General features: G+C 41.9%; 1 protein-coding gene, 1 non-coding gene and 1 pseudogene across 2 annotated transcripts; 1 reads left to right on the forward strand and 2 right to left on the reverse strand.

Annotated features, from left to right (window-relative positions):
* Window positions 1-1,057: 1,057 nt before the first annotated feature.
* IDI1 (isopentenyl-diphosphate delta isomerase 1) lies at window positions 1,058-9,743 on the reverse strand. Its single transcript, XM_001101073.5, has 5 exons — window positions 9,271-9,743; window positions 5,387-5,559; window positions 4,694-4,786; window positions 4,073-4,203; window positions 1,058-2,618 (listed from the first exon to the last, which is right to left on the reverse strand). The coding sequence occupies exons 1-5, from the start codon at window positions 9,396-9,398 to the stop codon at window positions 2,301-2,303; spliced, it is 843 nt and encodes a 280-aa protein (XP_001101073.2). The 5' UTR covers window positions 9,399-9,743; the 3' UTR covers window positions 1,058-2,300.
* LOC114670205 (U7 small nuclear RNA) lies at window positions 3,734-3,796 on the reverse strand. The gene has a single exon (XR_003719688.1). It is a non-coding gene; the product is annotated as a U7 small nuclear RNA (small nuclear RNA).
* On the forward strand, window positions 4,804-5,412 carry LOC144331053 (uncharacterized protein IDI2-AS1-like; annotated as a pseudogene).
* Window positions 9,744-16,523: the final 6,780 nt, after the last annotated feature.

Raw genomic sequence — 16,523 nt, forward strand, 5'->3', positions numbered from 1 at the left:
AGCAGACAGATCCAAGTGAGAGGATGAAACCACTGCACAAGCACCCCCTAGGGAGCAGGTGGAGGGCAGTTCCCACAGGGACCCACTATGGGTATGACCTGGACTTGTCCCCTAGGGAGCAGGTGGAGGGCAGTTCCCACAGGGACCCACTGCGGGTATGACCTGGACTTGTCCCCTAGGGGGCAGGTGGAGGGCAGTTCCCACAGGGACCCACTATGGGTATGACCTGGACTTGTCCCCTAGGGAGCAGGCGGAGGGCAGTTCCCACAGGGACCCACTGCGGGTATGACCTGGACTTGTCCCCAGGTGCCAGGGCCAAGTGAGAAGAAAATGTGCCTTCCTTCCTATTACACCATTTTCTGTTTTGGTCTTGTTCTCTTGATAATATAGGTAGGGAAGCAGAATCAGCAATTATATAGAAAGCCACCTCTACTTTGTCCTTAAAGGAGTTGGCAATGGTTTGACCAGAATCAAATAAGTATATATTTTGAAGACTAAGAATTTAAAACAGTTTAATAAAAAAAAAATTATAGCTATCACTTAGCTTTCAAGTTCAAAACCAACACATCTGCCTTTGGGGTCAGAAGTGGTTACATCTAGGAGACGGATACTCCTCTTTATAAAAGATGAAGGAGTTCTAAATCACCAGGTCAAAAGACATTCCTACTTAGATTTTCTGGATGGCAACCTAGTAATATAACAACAGTAATATCTAACCCTTGCTAAGTACTTACAAGGTGCTGGGTAACAGTCTAAGGCTCCAATATCCAATTCAGTAGCCATGGCAACTCATAGTTCTTACGTAACTAATTATATGTGGCTTTCAGCCTAAAACTTGCTAGAAAATAAAACTAAAAAAATCAGAAACAATATTATAAATGCAACAGAAACTATATAGGCAATATCCTATTAGTGTATCAAAACTTTAACAAACTAGACACAGTATTAAAATGCAATTTTTTTTTACTTTTCAATAAAACACTTGCTAAACAGTCTTGTCTGAAATTATAAATTGCCCAAAGTTAACCATAAATGAATCATTCTATCGAATTTAACATTTAACTTTGTAAGAAATAAATTTTTATTTTTCTTCATTATCATACAGCATTTAATAATAATAAAGCTGTCTTGAGATTTCAAATTTGAGATATCTATGGCAAGTTTATAAAAGTACATTGATCAAGGTACAATTTTTAACATTAATATACACATTCCATAATCTCAATCTATTTAACATGAACACTGGCCTTTGTCGTTGTTATTTTTTTCTCCCTATAACATTTCCTGACTCTATAGGACAGCGGTTGACGCTGTCCCCCAGGGGCATCTGGCAACATCTGGTATAACTGTGGGTGTCACGGGAGAGGGATGCAAACAGCATCCAGTGTGTAGTCCAGGGATGCTGCTCATCACCCTATAATGCACAGCATGGAACCCTCCCTACCACAAGGATTTCATCCAGCCCAAATGTCAACAGTATCAAATTTAAGCAACTCTTATCAAGTGGGACACAATTCCTATTTTATGAACACCTCTGTGCCCACTGTAATTCTGAAAACACAGACTCTGCTAACTAGTAAATGCTATTTAAAAGAAGATTTAACCTAATCAATATCACTTATCAAAAGCAATGGTTGACTTTAAGTATCAACATGTTTCCAGAATGAATAAACCACACAATCAACTCAGAATGATACAAATTAGGGTCCATATCATTTAATTTCCCTTGAACCTGCTCTGCTAGTTTAATCTGCTAATATGAAAGTTAATTAGGACTGTTTTGAAGGAGTGAGACAATAGTTTCCTTTGCACATTTTTCTGAACTATGATAAAAATTTAATGATATATAAAGCACCTGGCAAATAGCAAGTGCTCTGCGAGTGCTCCAGAAATGTTTATCACAGCTTACTAAACACACAGGGTTTCACTTATTTGTTCAAATTTCCCGTAAGTATGTTATCTGCAAAGGTTAAATTAAGTTTTAGTTGCTCTCTCTCATTTTACAATAATCTCTTACAAATGTTGCTTAGAAACAGAACACATATCCAGGGCATGTGATACAAAATTATAAGTTAGTTTTTTCCACACAAGTTTTAAAGTATCAGTGTATATAACACATTCATGATAGTATTAAATGATAGAACTAAATTTAATGATTAATGATAGAACTAAATTTAATGATCAATTAATGATAGAACTAAATTTAATGATCAATTAATGATAGAACTAAATTTAAACTGAAAAAGTCATTCTAAGTTTGTTAAGTAGAGACATTTTTCAGTAATCACTTACCTGCATATTCACATTCTGTGTATTTTCTCATGATCAACAAACTGATTCAAATGATTTAAGTTATCCCACCATTTAAAGAGAAAAGTCTCTGCAATAATTTGAAACCATGGCGTTATCTTAATTTCACCACTGGCTGCTTTTTTCAGAAGTTCTTTTAGTTCTTCCTTGGACACATAACAAAAGCTTTTAATCTCATTGGGATCTGGATTCAGAGTGACATTCTTCCTCACAAACAAAATGTAATCAATTTCATGTTCACCCCAGATACCGTCCGACTGAGCTTTGTAGTGAATTCGTGTCAAATAATTAATTTCTTCTGGAGGAACCTAAGACATTAAAAAAAAAAAGTAATTAAAACATTGGCCACGGCCGGGCGCGGTGCCTCACACCTGTAATCCCAGCACTTCAGGAGGCCGAGGCAGGTGGATCACGAGGTCAGGAGATGGAGACTATACTGGCTAACAAGGTGAACCCCATTTCTACTAAACATACAAAAATTAGCCGGGTGTGGTGGCGGGCGCCTGTAGTCCCAGCTACTCGGGAGGCTGAGGCAGAAGAATGGTGTGAACCTGGGAGGTGGAGCTTGCAGTGAGCCGAGATTCTGCCACTGTACTCCAGCCTGGTGACAGAGCCAGACTCCATCTCAAAAACAAACAAACAAACAAACAAACAAAAAAACCATTGGCCACAGTAACAAAAAAAAAATCTAAAATTAGCTCACTGTATTACAGCAATATCTTGAACAGGAGTATAGTTTTAGGATTAGAACTTTTAAAGCATTAATCTCCTATCAACAATATATGGAAATCTTAATATTACATATGGAAAAATGATTATATTATTAGTTTCAAGTGCTTGCGTTTTTTCCTGTAGGACCAAAAAGATAAGTTTTTTTTTTTTTTAATGTTAAAAAAAAGGGGCAGTCACTCAAACTAGAAATGTGACATTCTTCTTCTTTCTTTCTTTTCTTTTTCTTGAGACGGAGTCTTGCTGTCGCCCAACCTGGAATTACAGCGGCATGCATCAGCTCACTGCAACCTCCGCCTCCCAGGTTCAAGCGATTCTCCTGCTTCAGCCTCTTGAGTAGCTGGGATTACAGGCACGTCCCACCATGCCCGGCTAATTTTTATATTTTTAGTAGAGACAGGGTTTCACCATGTTGGTCAGGCTGGTCTCGAACTCCTGACCTCGTGATCCACCTGCCTCAGCCTCCCAAAGTGCTGGGATTACAGGCGTAAGCCACCATGCCTGGCCCGACATTCTTCTTTCTCATATTTTAAGATTGCTTTTTGGAAAATATAGACAAGAAAAACTTTATTTATCCAGGTCTTATTTAAGGGGGACAATTCTAAGAAAAAAAATTATTTCAATTAAACGAACTAGATTTATGGTTTATATTCCTAAGAATTTCCGTAAGAAAACCTTCACCTTTTTTTGTAGGGGGGGAGTTTCAGGTGAAAACTGGAAAACCTGCTAGTTAAATTCTACAAGAGCTGTAACACTTGAAAATATTCATCTTAGATTTGATCAATTATAGAAATATTCAACCTTATATAGTGCTTAACTGATCAATCCATCCCAGTATCGAGCTAAGTTTTGACGAGTGATACTAAGAAATTAAAATTTAAATAATCTTTATTCATGATGGTTTGTGGGGCTAACTCATAACTCAGGAGGTTACGAAGCAGAGAACTATGTTTGAATTTAAAACTTTTATTAAAAACCTTTTTAAAGTATGTTTGGGTTTCAGCTTGTATGGTTGTGTAGTAGAGCCGGTTACCTCTTCCAAGGGAATTCCTAGCTCAGCTTTCAGCCGCCTCTGTGCTGCTCGCCTCACTCCAAGGGCGTCATTTTCCTCAAGCTCGCCTGGATTACTTAATGGATGACTACAACAAGTATTAGTAAAACAACCTGGAAAATGTTAATACAGAGACAGATCAACTTTTCTTCAAAGTAGGTCTGAAAGATCAAGAAAAAGTTTTATAAGTAACTGAAAAATGAAACATTTTTTAAGGATTTTAAAATGAGTTATAAAGGCCTATCAGTAATTATTTTAAGGATTTTAAAATGAGATATAATGGGCTATCAGTAATTATGTTGTGAAACAGACTACATTTGTAGGTAAGTTCCTTATAATGCTTCTTCAACCAAAAAAGATCAAAGTGTAGATAATACAGATTAAAGATAAATATATAAATCATACATATTGCCCAATCACTTACTAGTTCTTATTTTTTCTTGCTGTTGTATTAGGTTGCACGCATTGTGTAAACCTAATTTATGTAGAATATAAAACTATGCCATTCACAGGATTTCCTTTGTGACCGTGGCTCCAAGAATTCAGAATGATAAAAAGTCAAGTTAATGTACAAACAAAATATTGTACATTAAATGTACTAACCTGGAAAGGTAATCTTAGCATCTGATCTTTGCTGTAGCAGAAGCTTATTTTCAGTGTTGAATAAAAAGACACTAAAAGCTCGATGCAATAATCCTGAAAGCAAAAGAAATAACAATTACTTTAGCCTTAAGTACCAGTTATTTGCTGAATTCTCTCCTTGCAGTTCAGAATAACATTAGTAACTTCCTGCTGCTTTTGCTTTTTCCCATGGTTTATCCACATGCATAGTCTCTGCATGACTATGGTGAGAAAGAGCTCTGCACTGGGCAGGGAAGTTGACCGTCGAGTGAAGGAAATGGTGATGCTGGTGGCCCCTTTCCTGCAGTCAAGTTCCCTATCAAGGACATTCAGTTCTCGGAAAGTGGTGAAGGCACACTCTTCCCTGCATGGTGCCCGCCTCTCTCCATTCTCTAGAAATATTAGAGGCTAGGCTGCCGCTGTATGTCAGGGTTAGTCCCTCTTTTATGAATCCAGAATAACTCTGAAGAAGCCGAGTAAAAAGCGTGAAGAGAAATGGCTGTAACAGAAAGACAGCAAAGCAGATGCTAATGACTACACTACTTAACGAGCTGGAACCAAAGAGAAAATACGGTATTATTAAAGCCCGCACTTCCTTGAACAGAGTGCTCTTCTCAGCAAATGGGAAATGCCTACACAAATAGTGTTATAAGAAAGACTATTTCAAAGCATCACCTTTCTCAATGTTCTCATTCAGGTGACAATTCTTCTTGGTCTCAGCCCCAATTTTATTGTCATTTTCGTCAATAAGGATACACATCTCTGCCAGGAGTTGAACCTGTTGCTTGTCGAGGTGGTCAGTGTTTATTTCAGGCATCATTACAAAATGTCTGATCTGTCCTAGAACACTAATATTAAAGGAAAAGAGAAAGAAAGGCCATCATATATTTTTCTGAATGTCATATAAACACAGGTTAATAATGATGTTGCTTCCCCATCTGCAGTTGTACCACTCTGCATCCCCACAGGGACCCCAAGAATGCTGCCAGCTGGCTGCTCAGCGCTATCTCGGTCATCATTTCTCCTGCAGGTTTCACAGTTGGCCTTTTACCACAGTCATGCTCCTAAAAACCAAGCTCAACGTTCCACTCTAAATTCTTGACCTCTGAGCTATTCTGCAGCACCTGATACTCTTTTTTCCAGTGTGCTTTTCTTCCCTGGTTTTTGGCCCCAACCTAACTTTTCGTCCTGCTTTTCCACACGAGCTTCTGTAATCTCTAGAATGTGCTCCCACTGCTGTCCTGAACTGTTTTTCCCACTGCCTGTCTCTGCATAGTTGCTCAAGAATGCCACAGGCCAATCTTGGCTGAAATCCATTTTTTCAAGGCACAATTTATGTGTCAGACATTCAATAACCTTTCTACCAATTTCACAGTAAGACTTAATCCAGTTTTTCTCAACCCAAGCTCCTGATCAGAAAAATTATTTGTATGAGTTTTGTCAATTTCCCCCAGGACAGTACTTAGCTGATATCATTCTAGATAAACAGGAGAAGACTTAATTCATTATACTCAATAGATGCTTTAAGGCAGTGCTTGGCAAGTTTTTTCTGTGAAGGGCCAGATAGTATGAACTCTGCCTCTGTAACACTAAAATAGTCACAGGCAACAGGTGACCTGGGCAATATGTGAACTGAGTATGGGTACAGGCCAATATTTATGGACACTGAATTACAACTTAATTTTCATGTGTCAGAAAATATTGATTCTTCTCCATCCATTTAAATATGAGAAAAACACTCAGCTCACAGGACGTAACAACAGGCAGCAGGCCAGATTTGGCCTGTAGGCCACAGTTGGCCCATCCCTACCTTAGTGAAACAAGCATTAATTTTCTGAACCCCCATTAATCCCTCCCATGTGATTAAAATGTAAAGCACTTACTAGGGTACTTTCAGTATTCTGACTCACACTTTTACATATCTATATCCAGCAGCATCTATGGTCTCTAACCTTTGTATCCTTCAGGGCACCTTTACATAGCCCGACCTTGAAGATTTTTATTCCCTTTTTTCTTCTCCTTTATTTCTGAATGAATTATATATATATATATACACACACACACACACACACATATATATATATAAAGAGAGAGAGAAAGAGAGAGAGACAAAATCTCACACTGTTGCCAGGGCTGGTGTGTAGTGGGGCGATCTTGGCTCACTGCAGCCTCCACCTCTCGGGTTCAAGCGATTCTCCTGCCTCAGCCTCCTGAGTGACTGGGACTACAGGCATGCACCACCACACCCAGCTAATTTTTGTATTTTTAGTAGAGACGGGGTTTCACTATGTTGGCCAGGCTGGTCTCGAACTCCTGACCTCGTGATCTGCCCACCTTGACCTCCCAAAGTGCTGGGATTACAGGCACAAGCCACCGCGCCCAGCCTCTACACAATATATTTTGAAGATCCCTTGTGCTCTACTTTCTATGTGACTTTATTTCAAATATATAGATTTTACTGAAATACTTTTTTGTCTTTTAGAGGGAGTCTCGTTTTGTTGCCCAGGCTGGAGTGCAATGGTGCAATCTCAGCTCACCACAACCCCCACCTCCTGGGTTCAAGTGATTCTCCTGCCTCGACCTCCCAAGTAGCTGGGACTACAGGCGTGCACCACCATGCCAGGCTAATTTTTGTATTTTTAGTAGAGATGAGATTTCGCCATGCTGGCCATGCTGATCTCGAACTCCTAACCTCAGGAGATCTGCCTGCTTTGGCCTCCCAAAGTGTTGGTATTACAGGCATGAGCCACCATGCCCAGCCTACTGAAATACTTTCAACAGAGTTCAAGCATACTGCAGAATGTACACAAAGTGTTTAAACAGCTACTTAATACAAAGTTCTAGACCCACATAGGGTCTGGGATGTGTATGTGTGTGCGTGTGTGTGTGTGTCAGGAGTCAGTGATGATGGAGATACTGATAGCTAATACAAAAAATCTGAAGTAAGGTTAATGATGAAAACAAATCAAGAGGGAAAATAATGTGAAAAGGAAGTTGACTTCAGAGTTAGCCTCAATTTCTCAATTTTAGAAAGATTTCCAACTTCTATAGGCTAGTTTTATATACAGTCATCCTTTGGTATATATGGGGGTTGGTTCCAGGACCTCCCACAGCTTCCAAAATTTAAGGATACTGAAGTTTCAGATATAAAATGGTATAATGTTTGCAGATCACCTGTGTATATCCTACTGTATACAGACATGTGTCACATGATGGTGTTTCCGTATACTACAGACTGCATATACTACAGTGGTTCCACAAAATTATAACAGAATTGACATATTCCTATTGCTAATGATGTTGTAGCCATTGCAACATCCGAGCACAACACATCACCTTTTTTATATTTAGACACACAAATACTTGCTATTGTGTTATGACTGCCCGCATTATTCAGCACAGTAACACACAGTCCAGGTTAAGGCCTGAAGCGACAGGAAAAATAGCCTAGGAGCCACTGGCGACACCACACAGCCCAGCAGCTCCACTGCCTGTCTACACCACACAGCCCAGCTGCTCCACTGTCTAGGTCTGCGTCAGCACACTCTGCTTCCACAAAGATGAAACTACCTAACAATGAACTTCTCCAAAGTATCCCTGTTAAGTGATGCGGGCCGAACGTTAAATTATCATCTGTAGATGATCTTATAATATCTAAAACATGTAAATCCTACATAAATAGTTGTACTATATTGTTTACAGAATGCCTGTATATGTTCAGTACAGATGAAAATTTCTTCCAAATATTTTATAATGTGCAGTTGGTTAAATCCATGGATATGAACCCCAAGGACACAGTAGGCCAACTGTATCTCGGCTCACAGCAGCCTTCCCCTCCGCCTCCCAAAGTGCTGGGATTAAAGGCGTGCACCACCGCCCAGCTGTAACGACAATTGCTCTTTCAGGATTTTCAGAATTCATATTTTAAAACTAAGCTTCATAATAACAAGATAAAATGAATACGTCTATTTATGCGTTTAAAGATAATACCACGTAGCAGACGCGGGAGCACATCACCCAACTCAAGAAAAAGGCCTAGTTAAATCTATGCGGTGCTCCCCATCTCTTCTCCTGCTCCATTCCCAAGAGAAGCGCCTTGAATGTGTTGCTGTCACCCCCTTGCACGGACGCAGGTGTATGCACCCGCGTCACACGCGTGGACTCGGCACGGGGAGGCCGGCGTCGTCACGCTCGTGTTTCTGAATTCTCTAAGAGGAGACTCGCAACTCAGTCTCCCGCGACTCGGTTTCCAATTCCACGAGTTCCTAAACCTCAGGTTACTGTGCGCAGACGACGATCTTTTCCACTGACAAAGAATGGTAACGTCTTCTTCGCCCCAACCCACGCCTCCGCCTTCCACAGGGCGCGGGCGCCCACCACAGCCCGGCCTCGCTCCAGTTCGGGAGACCAATGCCGCCGTCCCCAGATGTCCAGGCCACCGCGCCGAGACCTCACGGGTGGCCCAGACCTCGGGCCTCCTCCCCGCCCCGTCCCGCAGCTCCCCGGTGCCACCCTGCCCCTGTCTCCCGAACTCCTGCCCCTACGCCAGTCCACAGTACCTGATCGGCCTCCGGCCACAGACACCGGCCGGTCCCGGAGCGCGCCCACTTTGAGCGCTGTCCGCAGCGCGCACCGCCCACCGGGCCGCGCAGCCAATCGCCCGCGCCAGCGCCAGTCCGCACCACATTGCTCGGCCAATTGGCGCCCGTACACGCCTGACGTCACAATCTCGCCAAGGGTCGCGCGGTGGCGCCACCTCCGTGGCCTGTGGCGCCACCTCCCTGCCTGTGGGAATCGCAGACGCGCGAAGCACCGGGAACCTGAGTTGTGAGCTCGGGTTCCGGCCGCTCCCGAGGGGGTCAACACGCCTCACCCCCAGCTCCGCAGAGGCAGCGTCCCGCGACTGGGCGGTGCCCGAGACCACACCAGCCGCCAGCCAATTACGCTTTCGATTCTGGCGTGCGAGCCCGAGGCGCTGCGAAGGGTGCCAAACGTCAGACGTCTCGAGGCTCACGTCTCGAGGCTCGCGTTCGGTGGAACCTAGCCCTCCCGGTCGGAAGGCGCCCGCGCGGCTGGGCCAATGGAAACGGAGGAAAGGCGGGACGTTACTGCTGACTGGCTGGTTGGGAATCCCCCCTCCCGAGTTCCGCCGCTGGGACTACGGCGTTTGGCTGCGGGGCGAGGTCTTGCACGTCTGGAACGGTGGTCGTCTGCGACCGGGACGAAGGCGGAGCGGAGCCGCGAGAGGGGCGGGGCGTTCCACGCTATGTTGGGAGTGTTCGCTTTCCGGGTACACGACAGGACGTGCCAAATGGTTTCATTTTTTGAGACAGTTTTGCTTTCGTTGCCCAGGCTGGAGTGTAATGATGTAGTCTCCGCTCACAGCAACCTCCGCCGCCCGGGTTCAGGCGATTGTCCTGTCTAAGGCTCCCAAGTAGCTGGAACTACAGGCATGCGCCACCAAGCCCGGCTAATTTTGTATTTTTAGAGAGGGGTTTCCCCATGTTGGTCAGGCTGGTCTGGAACTCCTGGACCTCAAGAAGTGATCCACTCGGCTCAGCCTCCAAAGTGCTGGGATTACAGGTGTGAGCTACCGCGCCTAACCCTCTAAACCTTTAAATAATCGTGAAATGTACTCGCAGCTACAGCGAATTCAGCTGTTTCCTCTACCTTTTGTGTGGAATTTAAAATACTGAACTTGAGATGAACCTGGTGCGCACCAGTTCTCAAACTTCTTGGTCTCAGGACTCTTGCACACTCTTAAAATGTACTGAGGACCCTCAAAAGCTTTTGCTCACTGTTGTTTGCTACTGCTATTTACTAATGTAGAAATTAAACATATTAAAATATTCACTTAAAAAAACACATGACACTAAGTTACATTTTTATTCAAAATCTTTTCCAGACAAAAAAATAGACTGATTTTGTTTTACACGTTTGCAGATCTCCTTCATGTCTGGCTTCACACAGATAAGAAAATCTGGCCTCCTGCATGCGCAGCAAGTCCTCACTGCTGTCAGTGCGTTCTTGGGAATTACTTTAAGTGAAACAACATATAGCAAAACCAATTTTACCAGAGGCTAAAAAATAAGGATTAAGTTCCTAAAGCATACTTTTGGCCACGGAAAAAAAAATCACTAAGCTTCTAAAGGCCATTCTAATGTTAAACATTGAAATAAACGTGAGCTATACATACATTTAAGAAAGATTAATAAAAAACAAGATAATTACTACTTAATTATTCCAGTTCTGGGTCATGTGTAGCTGAAGCCTATTTCAGTAGCTCAGGGCACAAAGAGGGAACCAGCCCTGGACAGGACGCCATTCCATCACAGAGCCACTCACACACCCACACTCAGACTGGGGCAGTGAAGACACACACCAGTTCACCTCACGTGCACACCTCTGGGATGTGGAAAGAACTGCGGTACTCAGAGGAAACCTATGCAGGTGTGGGGAGAACACGTAAACACCACAAACACAGTGCCACTGGCCGGGAGTCTTTTTCTCATCCATGTTACAAAGAAATGAATGAGCACCTGCTGTATGCAGTTTGAAAATTGAGAAGTATTTTTTAATAGCCTTTTCAAATTATCTTGGTTATTCTTTTTCGATACTACTACACCAAAACATGAGTGGTGGATTTTCCAATTACTATTTGGAATGTGAAACCACTTCGATGGACATTTTATACTCTTGTTACATTAAAACTCATTATTTTTGACTAACTCCAATGTCTATTTTCCTATGCATGAGGTTGAAATGTCATGCATTGGTCATTTGGAAAATATTGATTTACTGAATTAAATAAATCTTCGAAATGCTAAAACATTTCATTATTCAATATCAAACAATCATATTGTTAATATCACTAGTAATCTCATCAGAAAAGCTTTTAAGTATTGGGAAGCTGGCTTAAGTATTGTAGCACTGGCGTCAACATAAAGTCACCAAGTTCTTGATGGTTTTAATTTTTTTTAATTTGAATTTTTGCATGAAAATTCAAACATTATTGGCAACAAGTACTAAGAATTATGTTCCTTGAAGTGGCACGAACATATTTATTTTCACGAAAATGTCTGCCAAATATCTAGGTTTGAGTACCTCACTTTATCTGTCAGTTCTTTCCAGTAAAGTGGTATTTCATGAAAAAAGCAGCTAGTTAGTTCAGCTTACAAAACAAACGTTCCCACAAGTTGTTTTGGAGACAACAGTCATAATTCAGTATGTAGCAGAAGTGCTTTATGTGTATTTTCCATTTTGTTATAGAGAATATTAGATGTGTATTGAATGGTCGAGATGATTAAAGTTAGTATTTTTTACTGCTAACCATCAGCTGAGCCTTCAGTGAGTCATAATCTTTTTGCTGGTGGAGGGTTTTGCCTCAATGTTGATGGCTGTTGATCAAGGTGGTGCTTGAAAGTTGGGGTGGCTGTCGCAGTTTCTTAAAATAATAATGAAATTTGTCACATTGACTGACTCTTCTTTTCATGGAAGGTTTTTTTTAACCCACAGGAAAACTTTTTTTTTTTTGAAACAGAGTCTTGCTCTTTCGCCCAGGCTGGAGTGCAGTGGCGCGATCTTGGCTCACTGTAACCTCTGCCTTCTGGGTTCAAGCAATTCTCCTACCTCAGCCTCCTGAGTAGCTGGCACTATGGGTGTGCGCCACCATGTCCGGCTAATTTTTGCATTAGTAGAGCTGGGGTTTCACCATGTTGGCCAGGCTGGTCTCGAACTCCTGACCTCGTGATCCGCCCATCTTGGCCTCTCAAAGTGCTAGGATTACAGACGTGAGCCACTGCACCCGGCCAGGAAAACTTTGAAAATTGGAGTCAATCCTCTCAAACCCTGCTGCTACTTCATAAACTAAGTCTCTGGAGTATTCTAAATCCTTTGTTGTCATTTCAACAGTGTTCACATCTTCACCTGGATTAGGTTCCATCTCAAGAGACCACTTTCTTTGTTCATCCACAAGAAGCAACTGCTTATCCATTCAAGTTTTATTATGCTATTGCAGTGATTCAGTTACATCTTCAGGCAGCCATAGACTTACAAAATGTATTTCTTAAATAATGAGACTTGAAAGTCAAAATGACTCCTTGATCCACGGGCTGCAGAAGGGATGCTGTGTTAGCAGGCATGAAATCAACATTCATCTCCTTGTATATCTCCATCAGAGCTCTTGGGTGAACAGGAGCACTGTAAATCAGCAGTAATATTTTGCAAGAAAATCTTTTTTTTTTTTTTTTCCTGAGCAGTAGGTCTCAACAGTGGGCTGAAAATATTTAGTAAACCACACTGTAAGTAGATGTGCTGTCATCCAGGCTTTGCTGTTCTATCTACACAGCAGAGGCAGAGTAGAATTAACATAACGCTTAAGGACCCTAGGATTTTCAGAATGATACATGAGCACTGGCTTCAACATAAAGTCATCAGCTGCACTAGCCCCCTAGCAAAGGTCAGCCTGTCCTTTGGAGCTCTGAAGCCAGGCTTTGACGACTCCTCCCTAGCTATGACAGTCCTAGGTGGCATCTTTTCCCAAAATAAGGTTGTTTCAACTCCAGTGAAAACCTGTGGATTAGCAAAGCCGCCATCATCAGCGATCTTAGGCAGATCTCCTGGATGACTTGCTGCTTTATCTTGCGCTTGCACTTTTTGTTTTTGAGATGGAATCTCACTCTGTTACCCAGGCTGGATGGAGTGCAGTGGCGCAATCTTGGCTTACAGCAACCTCCACCTCCTAGGTTCAAGTGATTCTCCAGCTACTCAAGAGCCACTGTGCCCGGCCACTCTTACATTTGTAGCTGGGACTACAGGTGTGTGCCACCACACCCAGCTAATTTTTGTATTTTTAGGGGAGGCAGGGTTTTACCATGTTGGCCCGGCTGGTCTCAACTGATCTACTTGCATTGGCCTCCCAAAGTGCTGGAATTACAGGCATGGTTGGCCTATCTTGCACTTTTGTATTATAGAGACAGCTTCTTCCCTTCAACCTCATGAACCAACCTCTGATAGCTTCAGATTTTTCTTTTGTAGCTTCCTTACCTCTCTCAGGCTTCAGAGAACTGAAGAGAGTTAGGGCCTTACTCTGTATTAGCCTTTGTTTAACGGAATATTGTGGCTGGTTTAATCTATACAGACCACTCAAAGTTTCTCCACATAAAGCTGTTTTATTTTCTTATCATTTGTGTATTCACTGGAGGAGCACTTCAAATTTCCTTCAAGAACTTTTCCTTTGCGTTCACAACTTGGCTGTTTCAACATGCCTTCCTCAGTATGCTTAATCATTAATCATTTCTAGCTTTTGATTTAAAGTAAGAGATGTGCAACTCATTCTTTTATGAAACACTTAGTAGCCATTTTAGGGCTATTAATTGCCAGATTTTTTTTTTTTTTTTTTGAGTCAGGGTCTTGCTTTGCTGCCCATGCTGAAGTGCAGTGGCGTGATCATGGCTCACTGCAGCCTTGAACTCCTGGGCTCAAGCAATCCTCCTGCTTCAGTCTCCCAAGTAGCTGGGACTACAGGCAAGAGCCACCACCATGCCTGGCCCCTAATTTCAGTATTGCCGTGTGTCAAGGATAGGGAGTTCTGAGCAGAAGGAGACAGATAGGGAGGCAGCTGGTCAGTAGAATGGTCAGAACACATACAACATTTATTGACTCAGTATGCTGTCTTATATAGGGGTGGTTCATGGTGCCCCCCAAACAATTACGACAGTAATATCAAAGATCACTAATCACAGATCACCATAACTGATATAATAATGGAAACATTTGAAACATTCCAAGAATTACCATGACACAGAGACATGAAGTGAGCACATACTGTTAGAAAAATGGTGCCGATAGACATGCTCCATGTAGGGCTGCCACAAATCTCCACTTTGTAAGAAACATGATACCTGTGAAGTGCAATGAAGTGATACACACAAAAACAGCTGTGCCTGTTACATGAGATATATATGTGTGTGTGTGTATATATATATATATATATAACTTAAGAATGATTATAAAGCAACATGTCAAACAGGTTATAACACTATAGTGAACTAACTATCCAAGTGTTTCAGGCACAGTTAAAATAATCAGTAATGAGGACAATGACAGGATACCTAGTAAATCTTAATTCCCTATCAAACTATGCTCATAAATGAGTCTTAGTAAATTCAGCATTGTTGCCCTGTGTCAGGGACAAATTACATGTATTTTGCATAGATGGACATGGGACAAGATAGAAATTGGTTTTCTGAGACAAGATTCCCTGCAGCTTCTGCATGAGTATGTAATTGGATACCAGGATTGCAATTGTAACTTTTTATAATTTCGGCTAGTTTTGTGTCTTTAAAAAAATTATACTGGATAGTTATTTCAGGATACAGGGTGTTATGGGTTAAATTGTATCCCCCCCTTCAAATTCATGTGTTAAAGACCTCACTTCCAGTATTATACAATGTGACCTTATTTGGAAACAGGGTTGTTGTGGATAGGATTGGTTAACATGAGGTCATATTGGAGCAGGGCCTACCCTACTCCAATATGACTGATGTCCTCATAAAAAGAATGCTAAGTGTGCAGACAGACACGGACATAGAAAACGTCATGTGAAGACTGGTAGGGATATGCTGCCACAAGTCAAGGAATGCCCAGACGCTGAGAGCATTAACAGGCTCCCACCACAGCTTTCACAAGGAACCAATCCTGCCAATACCTTGATTTTGGATTTCAAGTCAGACCTCTGACAATAAATTTGTTTAAGCTGCCTAGTTTGCAGTATTTTGTTACTGCAGCCCTAGCACATTAACAGTGAAAAGAACATGGGCTCTGATGTCAGCCTTTAGTCTTTGCCCAGATGCACTGTTATTTTTCACTTTTGACAAGTAATTTCAACATTCCCATGCTTAAAATTCAATTCAGAGTAACTTCTACTTTATTGGATTCTTTTGGGGATTAAATTAGTTACAAAAGATGTAAGGCGACTGACCCTCAAAAAATGATTTCTTTCCCTTGTTCTGTGACAAGTCATGCACTCAGTTATTTTCAGTGACTTTTGTGGAATCCTAAATATATCAAATTAAAAAATTACATTAACGATATTCTTGGTGTTACCTGACTGTGGTGCAGTGCTGCAAAATAAAATCACCTATTAGAATGTGGGTTAGATGGGACACCGCGATTTATAAAGCTTTCTATTTGTTGCTATGCCCAGCAGAATGTCTTTGCATACCAGGCACTAAATAAAATCATGTTACTTAAATGTCACAACCTCTAAAAGTTTAAAAAATGACTTCTCTAAAGTCAAATATTTTTTCCCTGGCGTTCCTCTTACAGAATTGTTTTTAGTAATAAAGTTTTATTAACATACTTAATGCAGAAATAACTTCACTTTTTTTTTTTTCGGTAATCTGGATCCCCTAAATAGAATGCTAAATTTGTTTCTCGTGCAACAAACAAGTTACCGCTTCTGACTCTTCTTCTTGAGCTTCATTTTTGTTTTTGTTTTTGTTATTTTTTTTTTGAGACGGAGTCTCGCTCTGTCCCAGGCTGGAGTGCAGAGGCGCGATCTCGGCTCACCGCAACCTCCGCCTCCCGGGTTCAAGCGATTCTCCTGCCTCAGCCTTCTGAGTAGCTGGGACTACAGGCGCGCACCATCATGCTTCTCTAATTTTTGTATTTTTACAGAGATAGTGTTTCACCACACTGGCCCGGCTGGTCTCGAACTCCTGATCTCGTGATACGAACGCCTTGGCCTCCTAAAGTGTTGGGATTACAGGCGTGAGCCACCGCGCCCGGCCTTGAGCTTCATTTTTAAAGG

The sequence above is a fragment of the Macaca mulatta genome, chromosome 9 (genome assembly GCF_049350105.2).
Source record: "Macaca mulatta isolate MMU2019108-1 chromosome 9, T2T-MMU8v2.0, whole genome shotgun sequence".
Lineage (NCBI taxonomy): Eukaryota > Metazoa > Chordata > Mammalia > Primates > Cercopithecidae > Macaca > Macaca mulatta.